Source organism: Spermophilus citellus (assembly GCF_964194105.1).
Source record: "Spermophilus citellus genome assembly, chromosome: 4".
NCBI classification, from domain to species: Eukaryota; Metazoa; Chordata; class Mammalia; order Rodentia; family Sciuridae; genus Spermophilus; species Spermophilus citellus.
In genome coordinates, this window is record NC_138185.1 from 135,449,047 (window position 1) to 135,468,159 (window position 19,113).

Consider the following 19,113-nt stretch of genomic DNA (forward strand, 5'->3'; position numbering starts at 1 on the left):
ATTCTGGGATGGAGAGAAGTCTTTGAGGTGGGAAAAAGGAGTTTGTGAAAGCCTGAGGAAAGGATTCTCTGACTTCATGCTAATGTAATTGTTATCTCAGGTACTCCCGAGGAGTGCTCTCCCCAGGTCGCCACGTTCGAACACGGCTGTATTTCACCAGTGAGAGTCACGTCCACTCTCTACTCAGTGTCTTCCGTTATGGGGGACTTCTTGATGTAAGGATCCTCATTATTCCTTTAGTCTATGAGCATCTGTCCCCAGAATTCTTCTACTGTCTTCCTCATGCTGCTTCTCCTCCCTTTTTTTTTTTTTTTTTTTTTTTGTGAAGTACTGGGCATTGAACCCAGAGCCTTGCACATGCTAGTCAAATACTCTATCACTCAGCTTTCACCAGACCTTTTAATTTTTATTTTTAAAAATCTTATTTTGAGACAGGGTCTCTCTAAATTGTTGAGGCTAGCCTCAAACTTGTGATCCTCCTACTTCAGCCTCCTGAGTAGCTGGGATTACAGGCATGTGCCACCATGCCCAGCCTCATACTTCTTTTTTTCTGCAAACTTTCTCTATTCTCCTTGGCTCCCTGACCATTTCCTGACTCCCTGTCCTTGGGCATTGGCTTACCTCTTTTTGTGTTTGGTAGGAGACCCAGGATGCACAATGGCAGCGAGCTTTGGCTTATCTTAGTGCCATCTCAGAGCTCAACTACATGACACAGATTGTTATCATGCTTTATGAGGACAACACACGGGTGAGGAGCAAACAGGGTGGGATGAGGAGAGGGCCCCTTCTTTCTGCCTCCATTTAAAACTATTTTCTTATCCTTAGAATTTGTGGAATCCAGCTAAGTGTGGCATCTAGACACAGCATGGCACAGAGCATCCAGGAGGTTCCTACTGGAACAGAAAATATGTTCTGGGATGATGTTGAGCCAGAGAGATTACCTATAGCACAGTTGTGGTGTTGGGGAGGATATAAAATTTGGGACATTATAATGAGTCTTTTTCCCTCAAATATGATTATATATATATATATATATATATATATATATATATATATATATATATATATATTTTCTGCATCTGTCTCCACAAAGATGTCTTTAACATGCTGCTGAATGTACCATAGCAAAGTTGCAGTATTGTAGAACTAGAAGTTTGAAAGTCATGTGGAGTGGTGAACTACAAATGGTGGGAGGTGAGGGAATGAGGATCCAGTGACAGAGTATAGTTAAAGGGAAACTAAAACAGATCAGCCTCAGATTGGTGCAAGACCTCAGTCTAAAAGCTCAGGCCTGGATGGATCCTCTTGAGTTCCTCTCTGTTGCCCTTGCCTGCTCTTCCACCTCATACCCAGCTTTTCCCAATGGCCCCTTCTGTTCCATAGGACCCTTTATCAGAGGAACGTTTCCATGTGGAGCTGCACTTCAGCCCTGGAGTAAAAGGCTTTGAGGAAGAAGGCAGTGCCCCAACTGGCTATGGTTTCCGTCCAGCCTCTTCTGAGGTGGGTCAGAGGGCTGGGATAGGATTTAGGAATCAAGTGGTGGGAAACTACAAACCATCCAGGACAGAAAAAAAGATTGGGGAGTTTGAGATTTGGAGGCTGGAAGCTATTAACACCTATTCGGTCTGTTATGGAACAGAATGAGGAGATAAAAACAGATGAAGGAAGCACGGAGAACCTGTGCCCAAGGAAGGCACCAGATGAGCCAGATCGGGCTTTGCAGACCTCACCACAGCCTTCTGAGGGCCCTGGCCTTCCAAGAAGATCACCCCTCATCCGTAACCGAAAAGCTGGTTCCATGGAGGTAATGGAAGGGGCTTAGGAAGAAGATGAAGGGGTGGAAATATCCATGTATACTCTGAATCCTCTTGGAGTTATTCTTGGGACCTGAGTCTTCCTGGTCCCCCAGTAGAACTTCTTTAAGCTGATTGCTACTTCTAATATTAAAATTGCCAATGATGCATGCCTGAGAGAGAATGATTTTAAATGACTAGGTTGAGAAGGACGCTGGATAGCTTTGAACAGGTGGTTCTTTAAAAGGAAATATATTAGAAACAGCTTGATCTCTGGGCTTACATCCCAGTCTGATTCTTAGAAGCTGAATGACCTTGCCTCGATAACTAAACTTCTCTAAGCCTCATTCTTTTATCTATAAAATATAAATAATATTCACTTTATAGATGCTTATTAAATAGTAACTATAGTAACAATGCAAAAGATGGCTCTCTCCATCTTTTTTTTTTCCACCTTGGGTAAAAATTATAGTGCAGACATGAGCAAACACCTGACACTTTAATGCCATTAGGGTTATATCTGTGTGTGGGCCTATGCCCTGCCACTCTTTTGTCTCTAGTTCTGGTTCTTATTCTCAAGTCTAGAGAAAGGAACAGTTTTTAATCTCACATTGGGTTTATCTAATTGTCCTGGGGTTTTCATTTGATCTTTTTCCTGGAAACACTGTTTTATCTCTTTGACCCAATGACACTCTTTTTGATGCCATGATTTATTCCTCTCTCGGGGACTTTTCTAATTTGGATGCTTCTGTGACTCCATGAATTACTGTTCACTTGACTCTGTGCCAGATCTCTATCCTGGAGGAGTTGTTTTGTTTTGTTTTGTTTTGTTTTTCCATTTTAGGGATTTCTTAGAAGAATGTACAACTGGCTTTCATAGGTCAGCCATAGGTTTCCAGTTCAGATTTTGGAGAAAGCCAAGAAGAAACACAATGGTCTCTTTTCCAAAATCATCCTTTACTTCCTAATTATTTTAAGGTAGAATTGATGTTGATAATTCACATTGGGATATGCATTATTTTCTCCTTGAGGTTTAGGTGTAACTTGATGTCTACATTTCTCTACATACCCTACAGACTCATATGAAATTGATTAAATGGACAGAATGACACATCATCTTCCATAGTAAGCTGCTGCTTCACATTGAAATGTCTTCCCCACAGTCGTGGTCTGCTGGTCTGCCTGGCAGGATTGTGCTGGACCTCCTTTTTTCTACTGGTCTAAGCACAAGGAGACATAGGCAAAGGAGAGCTCTCTGTGTATCATCTCTTAGTCTTGATGATATTGTCTTCCTTCAGTAAGCTTCCACATTCCTTCTTTCAGTTACTGTGTTACTTAGACCCTGGCTCAGCCAGGATGATGGCTGCTTAGGATACACTCCTCAATATTGTAAGAAATCTTCTTTCTGCTCTTTGGTCACAAAGCTTTATAATACTAATATTTCCTCTCCTTGCTGTGGGTATTGGATTATCTTATCCTTATCAATGACATCCTTCCTCCCGTCCCTCCTTCTTGTCATCTCATATTTTTGAACTGTTTTGACCAGGAGGTTAAAGGAGCTGTGACCGGCTTTCCATCCGGTCTGATTGCAGGTCATGAACATGCAGTGCACGGGGAACCTGGACCTGATCCCCTTGAGGGGACGGCGCCGCCGGAGGTCAGGAGACCTCCCCCGGCCTTCCCCAGCCATCGGCCTACAGCCCCGGGCTGTGTCCACCACCCACCTGGCATCCTGCACACAGGTGTCCCTCCCTGTATCACCTTCCTTTCCTGTTTTCTATCTCTGCTTTTTGGGATCTAAGGATGTGAAACACTATCTAGGTGGGATGTGTGTATATTAGGGATTGTATGATTGGTCCTCATGGACATTGGAATAAATTGGTTTTATGTATCCAGAAGTTAAATAGTTGGGAGTGGGGCACATTTGATGTAAATTAGAAACCTATGCAGTAGTCACAGTTGTCCCATGGAAAAGAGGAGAGGGTGACCAGACTTTGTGGCTAAACCACTATAATTGTCTTTCTGAGTCCTGGGGAGGGATAGATAAGATTAGGGACCCCAGTCTACTGAGAACTATGAATAATTGGATCATGATTTCTCAGATTTGGGGTGGGAGAGCTGTGAGGACAGTTATCTTAGGAATAGAAGTGACTTGTATAATAGAAGAATTCCCTGGACAATTATCTTGCAAAAAAACACTCTCTGTTCTCTTTTCATTTCTCTTTCCTATAAAAATTCTTTGATTCTTTCAAATTTTCTGATGCTGCTTGGCTTTGTAGGGGCAAGAATTAAAAACCTGGGTTTTATACTTCTAGATTGAGGTAGCAAAATAATAACATAGAGTCTTTTTCTGCAGGTGCTGTCTGAGACTTCGTCTTCAAGGCCTGGTGGCTATCGGCTCTTTTCATCTTCACGGCCACCAGCAGAGATGAAACAGAGTGGCCTAGGTATGGTTTTCTAGAATCTCTCACATATGGTGGAAAGGGTTGTCTGTCTGTTCTTCAGAGTTTTATTGTGGGAAATCTTTGTCATGGGAGGTGGGACCATCCAGTGAGTGGAACTGTCAGGTGGGGGTAGGGAGGATGAAGTGTGAGAAGCCGTCGTTAAGTATGAACTTGTATCTCAGATGATTGTTTCCATCTCATGAAGGTGTCTGTCTTTTGGTTTTCTCCACAACCCCCCATTTCCCTGGCTGAATGGCATTTTTCTGGCTTTCCCTCTCATTCCTTATCTGCCCCTCCAGTCTACCTCAGACCTTAAGGGGCAATGAAGACTCTGAACCTTCAGAGTTATCAGTGACAGAGCTTTAAATAGAGGTACTCATGATCCTCATAATTGTCATATTCCTCATATGGAGAACTTGTGCCATGTCTTCCTCTGAAGCCTGTGTTTTTCACATCCCTGTGCTGCCCACTTCTACCTCTATGCCCTGGCCTTTATCCTGTCCTAATCCTGTAACTTTTTTCCTTTCCTTTTGGAAGATTGAGGGACAAATCTGAAACTGGTGTAGTGGCAGAGGCTTCTCTCAGGACTTTGAGGGAATGTCTCTTGATTTTTTTGATCCCTGGAAAGGGGTGGAGAACTTCATTCAACCTTTTCTAAGAACACAGACTGCAGGAAGAACCAAGCCACTGAGGGTATTGTATTCTTTGGGAGGGGGAGGTGGTCCTTGGGAGAGGCTGACTCTGAACATGCTGCCATGTCAACCAGTAACTAGAATTAGAGGTCAGAGATGAATGTGTGGGGGTCTGAACTTGTTTCCCACCTTTTAAAATTTTGTCCTAATATTCTATTTAAATCTTCTCACTTTTCTGTTACCTTTGTCCTTAGTACCTAATTTCTTAGTTCCCAAATGGCCAGCATTTGAATCAGCAAGAGGGTAAAAGACTTTGGTCACTTTCCAGGCTAATTTTATGAGAGTTGGGTGCATTTTAGATCCCTGAAATAGAGTAGATGGTTTGGGGCATGAGAAACAAATGACAAATGTATAGATCTGTGATACGGGCTTTTCTTCCCAGAAGTCCTAGTGAAGAGTAGATTTCAGATAGTCTGGAGAAGTGGGTAGGTATGTCTGGCCCAGTTAAATGGGAGTGATGTCAAGAATAAGGCATGGGTAATGGACACAGAAGTGGTTGACAGATGGTGGTGGTAAGGTAGAAACCACTGGGCAGAACAGGATTGGCATGACTGCAGTAGAAAATTTTTCAGTGGAGGAAATAAATGTAGGACAAAGCTTGGGGTGGTCTGGGATAAAGCCAGCTAGTGTTTGCTTTTCTGAATAAAAACAGACATATTTAGCAACTCTTATTGCTCTATGGCACCCAATTCTAGCATGAAAGATAGTGGAAATTATTACATAGAGAAATCCTGAATTTTGGAGTAGAAATTATTAGCTATCTGATCTTTCTGATTTCTCTGGTACCCTTGAAACCATGGTCTCTTCTTTGTGAGCTCAAGGGAAACTGACCTTCTCTCCACTTTATTCATTTCCCCTATAAATATTAAGTCACCAGCCAAACTGAGGGTCTTGGCACAGTTAGATTTGAAAGTAGAGAGGCAAATTCTAAAAATCTGGGTATCAGTTTTACCTCTTCCTGACTATGGTAGTAAAGACCATGTAATTCTAATTTTATGCTAAATCAGATATTGGGGACAGTGACTGGTTTGATTTAATCAATAAAACATTATTTAATCAATAAAAACTTGATTCTTGCTGGGCATGGTGGTGCAGACCTGTAATCCCAGCAGCTTGGGAGGCTGAGACAGGAGGATCGCAAGTTCAAGGCCAGCCTCAGCAAAAGCGAGGTGCTAAGCAACTCAGTGAGACCCTGTCTCTACATAAAATAAAATACAAAAAGGGGCTAGGGACGTGGCTCAGTGGTTGAGTGTCCCTGAGTTCAATCCCCAGTACCCCAAACAAACAAAAAAACTTGATTCTTCAAGTTTTGCTCCTCTGATTGACAGTAGAATTCTCTTTGCTTTCTTTGAACTTATATGTATGAAAATCTCGTTCTTATCATAGGGCTTACAAAACAATAAACTTTGAAGACAGAAAAAAAATGCCTGTTTTTATTGTTGTTTCCTGCTTTCCTTCTTAGTAGGATGCTTAGCCATAATAGGTATGCTCTACATATAATCAGCTTACTTTTCACATGCCTTCCAATTTGTGTCCATCTTGACTTCAGGAACTATACTGTTTTCTCTATGAAAAAAATAAATTCTTTTGTATTAGAAAAGAACTGTACTATTAGTACAGTTGGTCCTCAGGATCAGGAGACCTGGATTCAGGTCCACCTTAGCTCCTAAAATACTGTGTGATCTTAAGAAAAGGAGAATACTTCTGGATCAGTTTCTTCATCTCTAAAATGAGGAAGTCAAATAGATGGTCTTTTAAGTCCCTTCCAGCTTTAAAAATTCAATGAATCTTTTACTTTCATTCTTAAGAAATGTTAAAAAGGCCTGAAGATGGGGAATGTTGGATGAAGAAAGAATTGGAAGGGTGCCAGCTGAGTGCACAAAACATGTCTCTAGTTTCAAGCAAGGATTTTCCCTTTCAAACCTACAAGAGATTAGATTTCTGGGTTTCTCAAATCCTATATCATTTATATCCTCTAAAGGGCACTGAGTTAAATCTAGGGGAATCCAGAGGGACCTAGCTATTCTTGTAGGAATTCTGAGAGCCACTCAGAGAGCAAGTCTCTCTCTTTCAGTAGTTTTGAATCCCATACTGACATGACTAACCCTGTATTTGTAGTGGCCTCTTTTCTCTGCCATGTAGATCTTCAGGAGAATTCCCACTTTGCTTGCTGAGTGTGGCAATGGACAGTAGTGAATGCTGTTTGTGGTTACATGGAGTGACCAAGTATAGTGGTTTTGAATGACTGTGTGTGTGTGTCTTGATGTTGTCCTGTGAAGTTCTGTGTACTTCTCTGTGCAGCTTTGTGTGGCTACTAACACACTCCCGGCCTTGCAGGCTCACAGTGCACAGGGCTGTTCAGCACCACGGTGCTGGGTGGCTCCTCCAGTGCCCCGAATCTTCAGGACTACGCGCGCAGCCATGGCAAAAAGCTACCACCTGCCAGTCTGAAGCACCGAGATGGTATGTGGGTGGGTTATGGGGGGCAAATCTTTTTTTTTCACTTGTCTCCCCGCAAGGACACAGCTCCAGAACTATTCATGCTTACGATGGCACTGAAAATGGCATTATAACAAGTTTTCTTCATCAGTAATAAATGGAAGAAGAAACCAGGACCCCTTCCACCCCTCCATTTGCATTCCCTCTCACCATACAAATACTACTTATTTATGCTTATCCCTTCATAATCTCCTACATACAGGCTTGCTGCATCAATTTGTACTCTTTCCTGGATTCTGGCCTATAGGGGTGAGGACCAAGAGAATAATCCATGGTCAGGAAGAACACAGTGGATTCTTGATTAAAATCCAGGAAAGCAGGGTTAGGAAAGTAGCTCAGTTAAGGTAGAAAAGATGTGTAGAAAGAGATTGGGGAAAGGGAGGAACGTGTCTGCAGAGATTTTCTTTTTTCCAGATGACCAGAAAGAGGACATGATGGTGAAATTAGTGTTGTTTGTGGGACTGTATTGTTGTAGAGGTGACACAGATTACTGAGAGATTACACCAGAGGACAAGATTAAAATATGGTAGCTAGGAATCTTAAGGGGTGGGAATGGGACCAGGCCATATAACTAATTAAAGAATAGACTGTACTGTGGGCAAATTCCAAAGCAGAGGGTGGGGACAGGGGTGGGTATAATCCCCATGATGTCTTTTCTCCCCAGAGCTCTTGTTTGTCCCGGCCGTAAAACGATTTTCTGTGTCGTTTGCAAAGCATCCGACTAACGGTACGTTTGCTTCTGACTCAACATCATTCCTCCTCACCATGTCACCTCCAGACACTTAACCTCTGAGTTCTGACACTGACTTTGCCCTCCTTCCACTGTGTTGACACCCTCCTGTTTCTGAATGAGCTACTCACTAAGTGTTCCTAATGGGACATTTCCCTAGTGACAACTTTAGCCTTGGCTGCAGCCTGGTTGACCTATCCCTGTGGCAACTCAGATTCTTACTTCCATAATCACCATCATCACCATTATGTCTTTTTTGTCAGCATCACCATAAAGACATTGATTAGATCTCTCCTTTTCCTATCACATGATTGCCAGGCTAAATACAGCTGATACTGGTTCCCCTTCCTAGAAAGAATAGCATTGCCTAGATTGGGCCCATTTCTTTTACCCCACCCATTTCTCACTTTATGTAATTTTAATCTTCCTGGGTTTTTTCTCCAACTCTTTTGATGGGGTAGATTACTAGTTTGTTTCTCTTTTAGAGTAATGTTGCAGTTGCCAGGTCCCAAGCCTACCTATAAAGTCATTTGTCTCAAAGATATAGTTTCCCATCTCCATATTCCTATCTTCCTGCCATTATGTGTACTTTGTGTGACTCTCGTGCTCCTGACATCTGCTTTATGTTACTACTAACCTAGTGCCTGGGCCTAGAAAACAAGAGCCCAGATTGTTTTGGGATAAAAGAGGGAAAATAATCCCAGTGATGAGTTGCCACGCTAATACGGAGCCACCAGGTAGGGCAATGTGGCCCTGGTTTGGGTGCCAGTGAGTTTAACAAAACTTCTCAAATGCAGACCTGAGGGACATGTTAAAAAAATACACTCATATATACATGCATATATATATATATATATATATATATATATATGTAAAGAGGGAATATAAAAGGAGTTGGAGGTGGGGAAGTAGCAGATAAAGGAGAAAGAACTATACCGTGAGGATTTTTTCCTTAGTGGTTTTGTATGTATGTGTGTTTGCGTGTGTGTGCACATGCTCTAGGGATTGAACCCAGGGCCTCACGTGTGCTAAGAATACACTCTACCACTAAGCTAGACCCCTAGCCCCTATATCTTGAATTTTTAAAGGTAGTTTCCATGTGGTCCTAGCCTACCTATGGCAAAACTGCCTAAGAGAAGCTGGAGGAGTTGAGATGTCTGCAGGGGATCCCAGGGAAGCTTAGGAAAGAATAATATCTCAAGATTTTTGAAGAACTGGGTCTGCTCACACTAAGGTGGGTGAGTTTGGAGATCTGTATAAATGAAAACCTGAAAGGTTAAGGTCTGTTTGCATGTTTTCCTGGATTCTGGCTAGTAGTGTATAACAGGAGAACTCAAGGTTTACTCCCTGTTGAGTTTTTATCTTTTATATCCTTAGTTTTCTCTGTATTCGTCTTATCCTCAAGGTAAATCTAGTTTTGTTAGATATGGTTTTCTTCTTTCCAAGAGCTAAGACTCTCTGAGGAAGATAAAATTAGTCTGGTTTCCTGGCTAGGAAACCTCCCCATTGCTGATATCCTACTGCTTAGCCAGTGGCAGGTTTTGGATTTTAGCCTAGTCAGGTCATACATCTCTACTAAACACTGGTGAAATCTCTCCTTAGGTCAACAAGCCTGTATTTGCTTAATTTATCCCCATCCCCAGACCCCCACTTGTACCTGTGGCAGAAATCCCCATTCAGAGTGACATGGCCGTGCCTACTCATTTAGCTTCAAGCTTTTCTGGCCTTTATGTGCCATAGGCATCTCCAGAATAGAACAACATACACAAACCCCCAAAATATAGTACTAGGTGCTGGGGCCCCTGAAATGAGAGATAAATCACATATCTCTAGATCCTTAGGTTTTATTAAAAAAGATCCAAGTTCATAAAACAGATCCTCAAACTATATCTCCAGTTCCCTGAAGCCTTGGTTGGCAGACTCATCAGCTGAAGAAAACAAGAATTAATTTTACCATAAGGAGGAGAGGAAGAAAGACCTGGACAATTCAGGTATAGTGCAGGAGAACAAATTCAAGGTCTCCTCCAACACTTTGCATAATTTAGGGGTTTTCTGGCCTCCTTTGTTTTTCTTGTGCTTGAACTTGGAGGCTAATGTGCCTTAAAAACTAAAATCTGGGGTCTGTTGGCAACAGAAGACATTTTTGTCTCTTGCTGAAGATTCTGTAGATTTAATTTGGCCCTTAGAACAATATGAGAGCTCTGCCCCATGGCCAAGATCTTGCTTAACCCAGCAAGCACAGAGTGGATGCTCTGTCTACAATTGCTTGTGGTAGATTATACACAGCAGTATGCCAGCCTACTCTCATTATCACTATCTCCTTGCATGATGTCTAGCTTTGAAACAGCAGCTTGAAAAACTGGACCTGGCTTTCAAAAGGAGACAAGATAATGCTGTCTTCATACTTGGACAGAAGCATAGCCCTTGGTCTCTTCCTGCCTCTGTTCCTGATAAGCTTCTGTGGCATCCCTGACTACATCCAGCATACAAATGTGCCTGTTACTAAACTGTATGCTGAACTCACCAAAGTAAATTAATAAAGTAGGAGAGAAACTGTGGCTCACCCTTATCCAGAGTATCAGAATATGCCTAATGGATTTGTTAAGCCCATTATCTTCTAGGGACCCACGCCACTGTGTGACTGTTGGTAAAGTTGGTTCTCATCAGACTAGTCTGGATAGAGCTGAATTATTTCCTGACATCCAAATTAAAGTCTCTGAAAACCATATTTTCATGGGATCACCCTATGGAACTAGCTGTGGTCTGGGAGTTCTGAGCAGTCATCCTCACCTGCCTTGATCCTACCTTTTCTATACCAACATCCTGAACTCAGGTTCTTACTCATCCTCACATCAGGTCTTATAACCCCATGCCTTTTCCCCAAGAGCTTTCCCTGTTATTCTTCTTATATTCACCCCACCACATATCTTTCACTGCTTTTTAGCCTTTTTCAGCCAAATCCCATGCATCCACAAAGTTTGACAACCAGCTTAAATAATGAGGAGTTCAGAATCAAAGCTTTTCCATTCATCAGCTGAAAAAAGTTCAGTTAGACTCATCAGCATAGGAAGAAAACATAAAATGATCTCTTTTGGCTTCTGTAATGGCTACATTGTCCTCAAGAACTGAGATTTATGCATTCATTTAAAAAATATTTATTTGAGTAAGGTAAAGGATGATTAGTCAACACTGAGATTTTCAAAAACAGATTCAATTTTTTACATGCACTGTTTTAAAGGAGTCCTACATCTGGTTTCCTACTAGTCTTTTGTGCCATCTTCGTAGTGCCAGCCCTGTCTACATCTATCTTGGAATCTGGTCCAGAGAGCCTGGCCTGAGCCTTCAGGAGAATTTTTAGCTTTAGGTGTATCTTGATACTTAATAGAATTCTTGACCCCCTTCTCTGAGTGATTTTGAATCATTCCATCTCTATCCCAACCTCATTAATCCATTTGTCTGAGAAGTGGGCCCTAATTAGAGTTTTCCCAAGAATGACCAGGGACACTGAAGCCCTACTCAAAGCTACCAGTGACAGAATTTCCAGCTTACTCTATCCAGAATGATGTGACTGCTCTCTGGAAGTACTGACTGAATTATGCTCAAGAAGGAAAGGGAGGACCTTGTATGATAAGGTCTCATTTGTCCTTTCTTTTAGTCTCACTGTGTGATGTCAGCATTCTTCTTTGCTGCAAGAGATGCCCAATGTCTCTGACCATCTCTGCTTCTCTCTTAGCTTACCTTGGATCGAGTGGCCCTCATCTCCCAGTAATCCTTGTGCCAGTCAGTGCCCCCCTCATTGTCTCTCCCTCTTCTCTTTCTTTATCTTTGTGCTTCCTACCATGGTTCCCCTACCCCCTCCAGAACTGCTAGATGACCAGCACCCTGTGGTCCGGTTGCTGCGCAGTTTTTCCTCTGACTGCCCAGGGGGCCGGCCAGTCTCCTTGGATGCCACGCTGGCGCATCACCTGCACCAGTGCTCCTACCACCTGCGCCTCTTCCGGAACTGGCTGCGCTCAGGCCAGGATGACCCCGAGTGCCTCTACGGTACCCCCTGCCACAGGCTGGCTGCTGCCACTACCCTGGCTGGGACTGATTGCTTTGCTTATTGCACTTCTGGCAGGAGAGCCCATCTAGTCCTTTCTCCTGTTTTCCCCAAAGTTATGTGACTTGCATTTAGTTGCTTGGATGGGACTGGAGCCAGACTGCCTGGTAGCTGTAGCATTGGCTGCTCATCCCCTTCCTATTCTCCTTTGTCACTGCCCGCTAGTGTTTCCCATTCCCTTATCTGTTCGGTAGAGGTGTAATCTCTTGCCCTAGAATCTTTTCTTATCTTTCTAACCCTCTACTACAACCAGTTTCAAAACCAGAGGTTTTTCTAACCACCCCGAGGAGCTAGAAACTCCTCTGTGCACCCCTGCCACTAGGTTATGGGGAAACAAAGGCACAGAGGCCTCAATTAAATTCTTGAGGCAAACAAAGGCCAAAGGTTAGAAAATGATCAGATATGATCATTTTGAATTGTAGGTTTTAGTTGTTGGTGAACAGGAGGCCAAGTCTGCATAGATATTGCTGCCCTGCCTACCCTTTGTCCTTTTAAGGAGATGTAGAAAAGGCATTGGAAAGACTGGGTACTGAAAAAGTGGTTGGAATGCATGTTTCTTGATCCTTCAATGGGAACATTGTTTCTATCAGTAGTCCCTGGAAGTAGTTACACTTTTAGGTTTACCTTTGATCCTACCCAGACTAGTAGACCTATATTAGAATTGTTGGGTTTAAAGCATAGTTGTAGTGTAGACTCCTTTTTCTAGGAGTTTTCCTCATTTATTGATGGAATATACAGATCCAAACAATTCTAGGATCTTCTAATAGAGCAGATGGGAAAAGCTTCGATGTGATGGAAATGACCAAGAAAGAACTTCCATCCCCCACCCGTTCATGCATGTGGTTTTCCTTGGCTGAGCTTCATGTGTATTGCATGCCCTCCAGTTTGCATCCAAGTATTCTAGCCTTTCTATCCATATCCTAAATTTGCATGAACCCTGCCTCCCTCAGATTTCATGCCCTCCTCCTTAATCTGGTTTTCTTGTTCATGATACCTGAAATCTGCTGTTTCTTCCCAGCTCCATGATCTCCCTGCCTCATGTTAGATCTACAGTTTCACTCCTTATCTGTGGATCCTTGTTTTATTTCCCTAGAAATTGCAAGAGCAATGTTAGTGCTTACCCTACTGGGCTTCTATTGATTTTTCCAGGGGGACATTGCAGGCTATCCATAGATAGGATCAGAGGTGACTTGAATTTTTAGGAAATCTGGAGGTGAGAAAAATAGACTTTCCCTAGGGGCTCTAAAGAGTTCCCTTTCCTGGGAATCTTGGATACCCCACATTCTAAAAGCCACAGACTCTCCTGATGGCTCTCAGGGACTGTCCATGCTTCCTTGGCCAATTTAATTGGGTTCTACCTGATAAGAATAACATTGACTTTCCTCATCTTTTTTCCAACAGGATTTGAAGGGTGCTCCATGGTACCTACCATTTACCCACTGGAAACACTGCATAATGCCCTTTCTTTGCGTCAAGTGAGTGAATTCTTAAGTAGAGTCTGCCAACGCCACACAGATGCCCAGGCACAGGCATCTGCAGGTATGGAGAGTACTCTTATTTTGTACCCCTGCCTCTACTTCCATTCCCATGATTCCTATTAGACCTGAAAGTAATAAATTAAAAACAGGTACTCCATAAAGACACAAAAGTAGACTTGAAAATATGTATAATCATATAGGCCAACTAAACATCACAGAAATATTACTCCTTCCTAAGTTAATTTCTATGTTTAATGATTCCAATTAAAAACACAAATCAAGGGCTGGGGTTGTGGCTAGGCGGTAGAGCACTCACCTAGCATGTGTGAGGCCCTGGGTTCGATCCTCAGCACCACATAAAAATAAATAAATAAATAAAGATATTGTGTCCAACTAAAAAATAAATATTAAAAAAAATCACAAATTAAGGACTGGGGTTGTGGCTCAGTGATAGAGTTCTTGCCTAGCACGTGCATGGCACTGGATTCGATTCCTCAGCACCACATAAAAAAATAAAGATATTATGTCCCTTTACAACTAAAACTATTTTTTTAAAAAAACACAAATCAATTCTTAAATTCTCTTTGGAAAACAAATAAATGAGGGCTGGGGTTGTGGCTCAGAGGTAGAGTGCTTGCCTAGCATGCATGAGGCACTGGGTTCAATTCTCAGCACCAAATAAAATAAATGGGCTGAGATTGTGGCTCAGAGGTAGAGTGCTCACTAGCATGCGTGAGGCACTGGGTTCAATCCTCAGCACCACATACATATAAAATAAAGGCATTGTGTTCACCTATAACTAAAAAATAAATATTAAAATATAAAATTAAAATAAAATAAAGATATAGTATCAACCTATAACTAAAATAAATAAATATTTTTTAAAAAGACAAACAAATAAGCGGCAAGGTATGGTGGCGCACACTTATAATTCCAGCAACTCAGGAGGCAGAGGCAGGGAGGATCATAAGTTTGAGGCCACCTCAGCAATTTAATGAGTCACTAGGCAACTTAGTAGATCCTGTTTCAAAATAAAATTTAAAAAAAAAGGAATTGGGATGTAGCTCAGTGGCAAAGGACCCCTTGAATTCAATCCCCAGTATACATACACACACACACACACACACACACACACACACACACACACAGGCAAGGATAGCAAAGAAAACCTTGAAGAATAATAAAAGGATACTAGCTTTACCACATTTAAAAAGTATTCTCTGATCCCAATGGCTTGGGAAGCTGAGACAGGAGGTTCATGAGTTCAAAGCCAACCTCAGCAATGGCAAGGCACTAAGCAATTCAGTGAGGCCCTGTCTCTAAATAAAATACAAAAATGGGCTAGGGATGTGGCTCAGTGGTTGAGTGCCCCTGAGTTCAATCCCTGGTACCCCTAAAAAAATTTTATAAAATGTATATAATAAAAACAGTGTGATTTGATACAAAAATAAACAGTGAAGCCAAGGAAACAAAATAGAAAATCTAGAAATAGATAATATTAGCATTCAAAATACTTGGTAAAAGAGAGTCTTTTTTAAATAAGTAGACTAGGGCTAACTACCCATTTGACCAAAATTAAAATCAAATTTATACCCTGGAAAATAACAAAAGTTTGCAGGAAGTAGTAAAATCCTGATTCAAGAGAAAGGTAACCTGGGCTGTGGATGTAGCTTGGTGGTAGAGCACTTACCTCATGTGTGTTGAGGTCTTGGGTTCAGTTTCCAGCACAAGAAAACAAAAATTACTACATTGGTAAATGTAAAAACCAGCATTATTATATTTTGTTTTGTAACTCTTTTTTTATTACATATATGATTTAACATACAAATGTTTAAAAGAATCACTATGTCTATATTAATTCACACACTTGCACACAGATGTAATCTGTGGTAAAAACAACATAAGGTGAAGACGGAGCTTTATAGCAGTAGAGGTTTTGTATGTTACTGAAGCTAAATTGCTATCAATTGAAACTACATTGTTATATTTTCTATGTTAATTGTAATCTCCATGGTTACTACTAATAAAACACCTTAAAATATATGCCAAAAAGGAAGAAAGAGGGGAATCAAAATGATATACTACATAAAACCAATTAAATAAGAAGATGGCAGTAATGGAGGAAATGAGGAAACGAGGAACAAAATAAGTATGTAACATGCAGAAATATCAAAATTGCAGAAATAAGCAATTATCAATAATTGCTTTAAATATAAATGAATTAAACTCTTCAATCAAGAGGCAGAGTGTCAGAATGGAGTTTTTAAAACATGACTCAAGGGCTGGGGATGTGGCTCAAGTGGTAGCGCGCTCGCCTGGCATGCGTGCGGCCCGGGTTCGATCCTCAGCACCACATACAAACAAAGATGTTGTGCCCGCCGAAAACTAAAAAATAAAGATTTAAAAATTCTCTCTCTCTCTCTCTCTCTCTCTCTCTCTGTCTCTCACTCTCTCTTTAAAAAAAATAAAATAAAACATGACTCAACTATATACTGTCTACAAGAGACTCATGTTAGATCCAAAGACACAAATAAGTTGAAAGGACAGAAAAAGATAGTTCATGAAAATAGTAACCAAAAAAAGAGTTTGAGTAACCCTACTAATATTAGACATAGGTTTTAAGTAAAAAATAGTTACAAGAAACAAAGAAGGTCATTATATATTAAAAAGATATATGTTAAAAGATATAACAATTATAAAATGCATACCAAACAATAGCACCCAAAACATATAAAGCAAACATTGATCAAACTGAAGGGAGAATTCTAAAATAATAGTTGGAGATTTCAATACCCCATTTTTAATAATGGGCAGAACATCTACACAGGAAATAAGTAAGAAAAAGGATTTGAACAACCCTATAAAACTTACTAGACATAATAGATAAACAGAATATTCCACCCAACAAGAGCAATAGATTCTTTTCAAGTGCACATGGAATATTATCTAGGATAGATCATATGTTAGGCCACAAAACAAGTCTCAATATTTAAAAGATTGAAACCAGATAAAATATGTTCTTCATCTACATTGGAACAATGTTAGAAATCAATAACAAAAGAAAAACTGGGAAATTCACAAAACCTATGGAAATTGAACAAAATGTTCTTTTTGGGTGTATGTGGTATTGGGAATTGAATGCAGATTTATTCTACCACTAAACTATATCCCCAACCTTTTAAAATTTTTTTAAATATTTATTTTTTAGCTTTAGGTGGACACAATATCTTTATTTTATTTTCATGTGGATATTGAGGATAGAACCCAGTGCCTCATGCATGCCAGGCGAGTGGGCTACTACTTGAGCCATATCCCCAGCCCCCTTTTTTAAATTTTTATTTTGAGACAAAGTCTTGCTAAGTTGCCAAGACTAGGGCTGGAGATGTGGCTCAAGCGGTAGCACGCTCGCCTGGCATGCGTGCGGCCTGGGTTCGATCCTCAGCACCACATACAATCAAAGATGTTGTGTCAGCCAAAAGCTAAAAAATAAAATATTAAAAAATATTCTATCTCTCTCTCCCTCTCTCTCTCACACTCTCTCTTTAAAAAAAATAATAAATATATTAAAAAAAAAAGTTGCCAAGACTAGCCTCAAACTTGGAATCTTCCTACCTCAACCTCCTAAATTGCTGGAATTACAGGTGTGCACCACTGTCCCTGGATGATAAACAACATATTCTTAAACAAACAATGAATCAAAAAAAATCACAAGGGGAATTAGAATATGCTTTGAGATGAATGAAAATGAAAATAAATACCAGAATTTATGAGATGCAGCAAAATCAGTGCTCAAAAAGAAAATTATAGTTGTATACACCTACACTAAAAATGAAGGGAGATATTTAGTCAGTCACCTAATATGTACCTTATAGAACTAGCAAAATAGTAAACTAAACATAAAGCTAGCAAAGGGAAGGAAGTAATAAAAGTTAGAATGAGGGTAAGGGAAATAAAGACTAGAAAAACAATAGGAAGAATCAACAAAAACCAAAAGTTAGTTCTTTGAAAAGATCAACAAAATTGGTAAACCTTTAGGTAGACCAAGAAAAAGAGAAAGAATATTGAAATATCTAAAATCAGGAGCTAAAAGAACTTTATTGGGGCAGGGGGAGGTACCAGGGATTGAACTCAGGGGCACTTGACCACTGAACCACATCCCCAGCCCTATTTTGAATTTTATTTAGAGACAGGGTCTCTCTGAGTTGTTTAGTGCCTCTCTTTTGCTGAGGCTGGCTTTGAACTTGCAATCCTCCTGCCTCTCAGCCTCCTGGGCCACTGAGATTATAGGCATGCCCCACAAGGCCTGGCAGGTAAGAACATTTTTAAGCTGACAAGGAAAAAAATAAAATCAGGAGTCAAAGTGGGGACATTCCTGTTGCCCTTGCAGAAATTAAAAGGATGATAAGAGAGTTCTGTGAACAATTTTGTGCCCCTAAATTAGGTAACCTAGATAAAATGGACAAACTCCTAGAAACTTGCAAACTACAAAACCAACTTAAGAAGAAATAGAAAATCTGAGCATTTTTATAACAAGGGAAAAGACTGAATGAGTAACAAAAACCTTCCAACAAGGAAAAAAATCCAGAACCAGATTATTTTACTGATAAATTCTCCCAAATATTTAAAGAAGAATTAACCCCACTCCTTCTCATGCTCTTCAAAAAAAAAAAAAAAAAAAACAGAAAAGAAGGAAACATTTTCTAACTCATTCTGTAAGGTTATCATTAACCTGATATCACAAGCCATAGATACCATGGAAAAAGAAAACAACAGACGAATGCCCCTTATGAATATAGAGGGCGAAATCCTGAACCAAATATAACAAAGTGAATGCAACACTACATTAAAAGAATTATATGCCATGGGGAAGTGAGATTTATCTCAGGAGAAGGTGATTAGCCATAAGAAAACCAGACAATGAACATTAATGGAATGAGGTGCGGGACACTGTCATCTCAGTTGACACATAAAAATATTTGACAAAATTCAATACCTTTTCATGACAAAAATTCTCAGCAAACTAGGAACAGTTTGAACTTCCTCAACATGTAAAGTGCATTCATGAACATCCATAACATAAATCATGCTCAGTGTTGAAAGATTGAAAACTTTCCCCCTAAGATCAGGAATAAGAAAAAAGAGTCCTACTTTTACCATTGCTATTCAATATTAATACTGGATGTTCTGGGCAACCAAAGATGGAAAGGAGCGGACATCTAGATTGGAAAATAAGAAATAAAATTTTCTATATCCACAGTTTTCCTATATATAGAAAGTCATAAAGAAACCTTCAAAAAAGATCCCTAGATCTAATAAATAAATTCTGCAGAGGTTCAGGGTTTAAGACTGGCTCACAAAAGTCAGTTGTGTCTCTA

The 19,113-nt window shown here is 40.5% G+C and overlaps 1 protein-coding gene across 25 annotated transcripts in view; it reads left to right on the plus strand.

Annotated features, from left to right (window-relative positions):
* Positions 1–19,113, plus strand: part of PPIP5K1 (diphosphoinositol pentakisphosphate kinase 1) — a 44,325-nt gene that overhangs the window by 15,373 nt on the left and 9,839 nt on the right. For 5 of the 25 annotated variants that reach the window (XM_081292073.1, XM_081292077.1, XM_081292053.1 and 2 more), the window contains 9 exons: positions 101–215; positions 641–748; positions 1,384–1,500; positions 1,640–1,804; positions 3,386–3,535; positions 4,150–4,240; positions 7,267–7,392; positions 8,093–8,155; positions 13,662–13,799. In XM_081292073.1, the coding sequence (XP_081148199.1) occupies positions 101–215; positions 641–748; positions 1,384–1,500; positions 1,640–1,804; positions 3,386–3,535; positions 4,150–4,240; positions 7,267–7,392; positions 8,093–8,155; positions 13,662–13,799 (1,073 nt within the window). Of the gene's footprint in view, positions 1–100; positions 216–640; positions 749–1,383; positions 1,501–1,639; positions 1,805–3,385; positions 3,536–4,149; positions 4,241–7,266; positions 7,393–8,092; positions 8,156–9,246; positions 10,154–12,019; positions 12,203–13,661; positions 13,800–19,113 lie in introns of those variants that run through there. The other 20 variants (XM_081292058.1, XM_081292059.1, XM_081292057.1 and 17 more) reach the window with 13 other exon arrangements.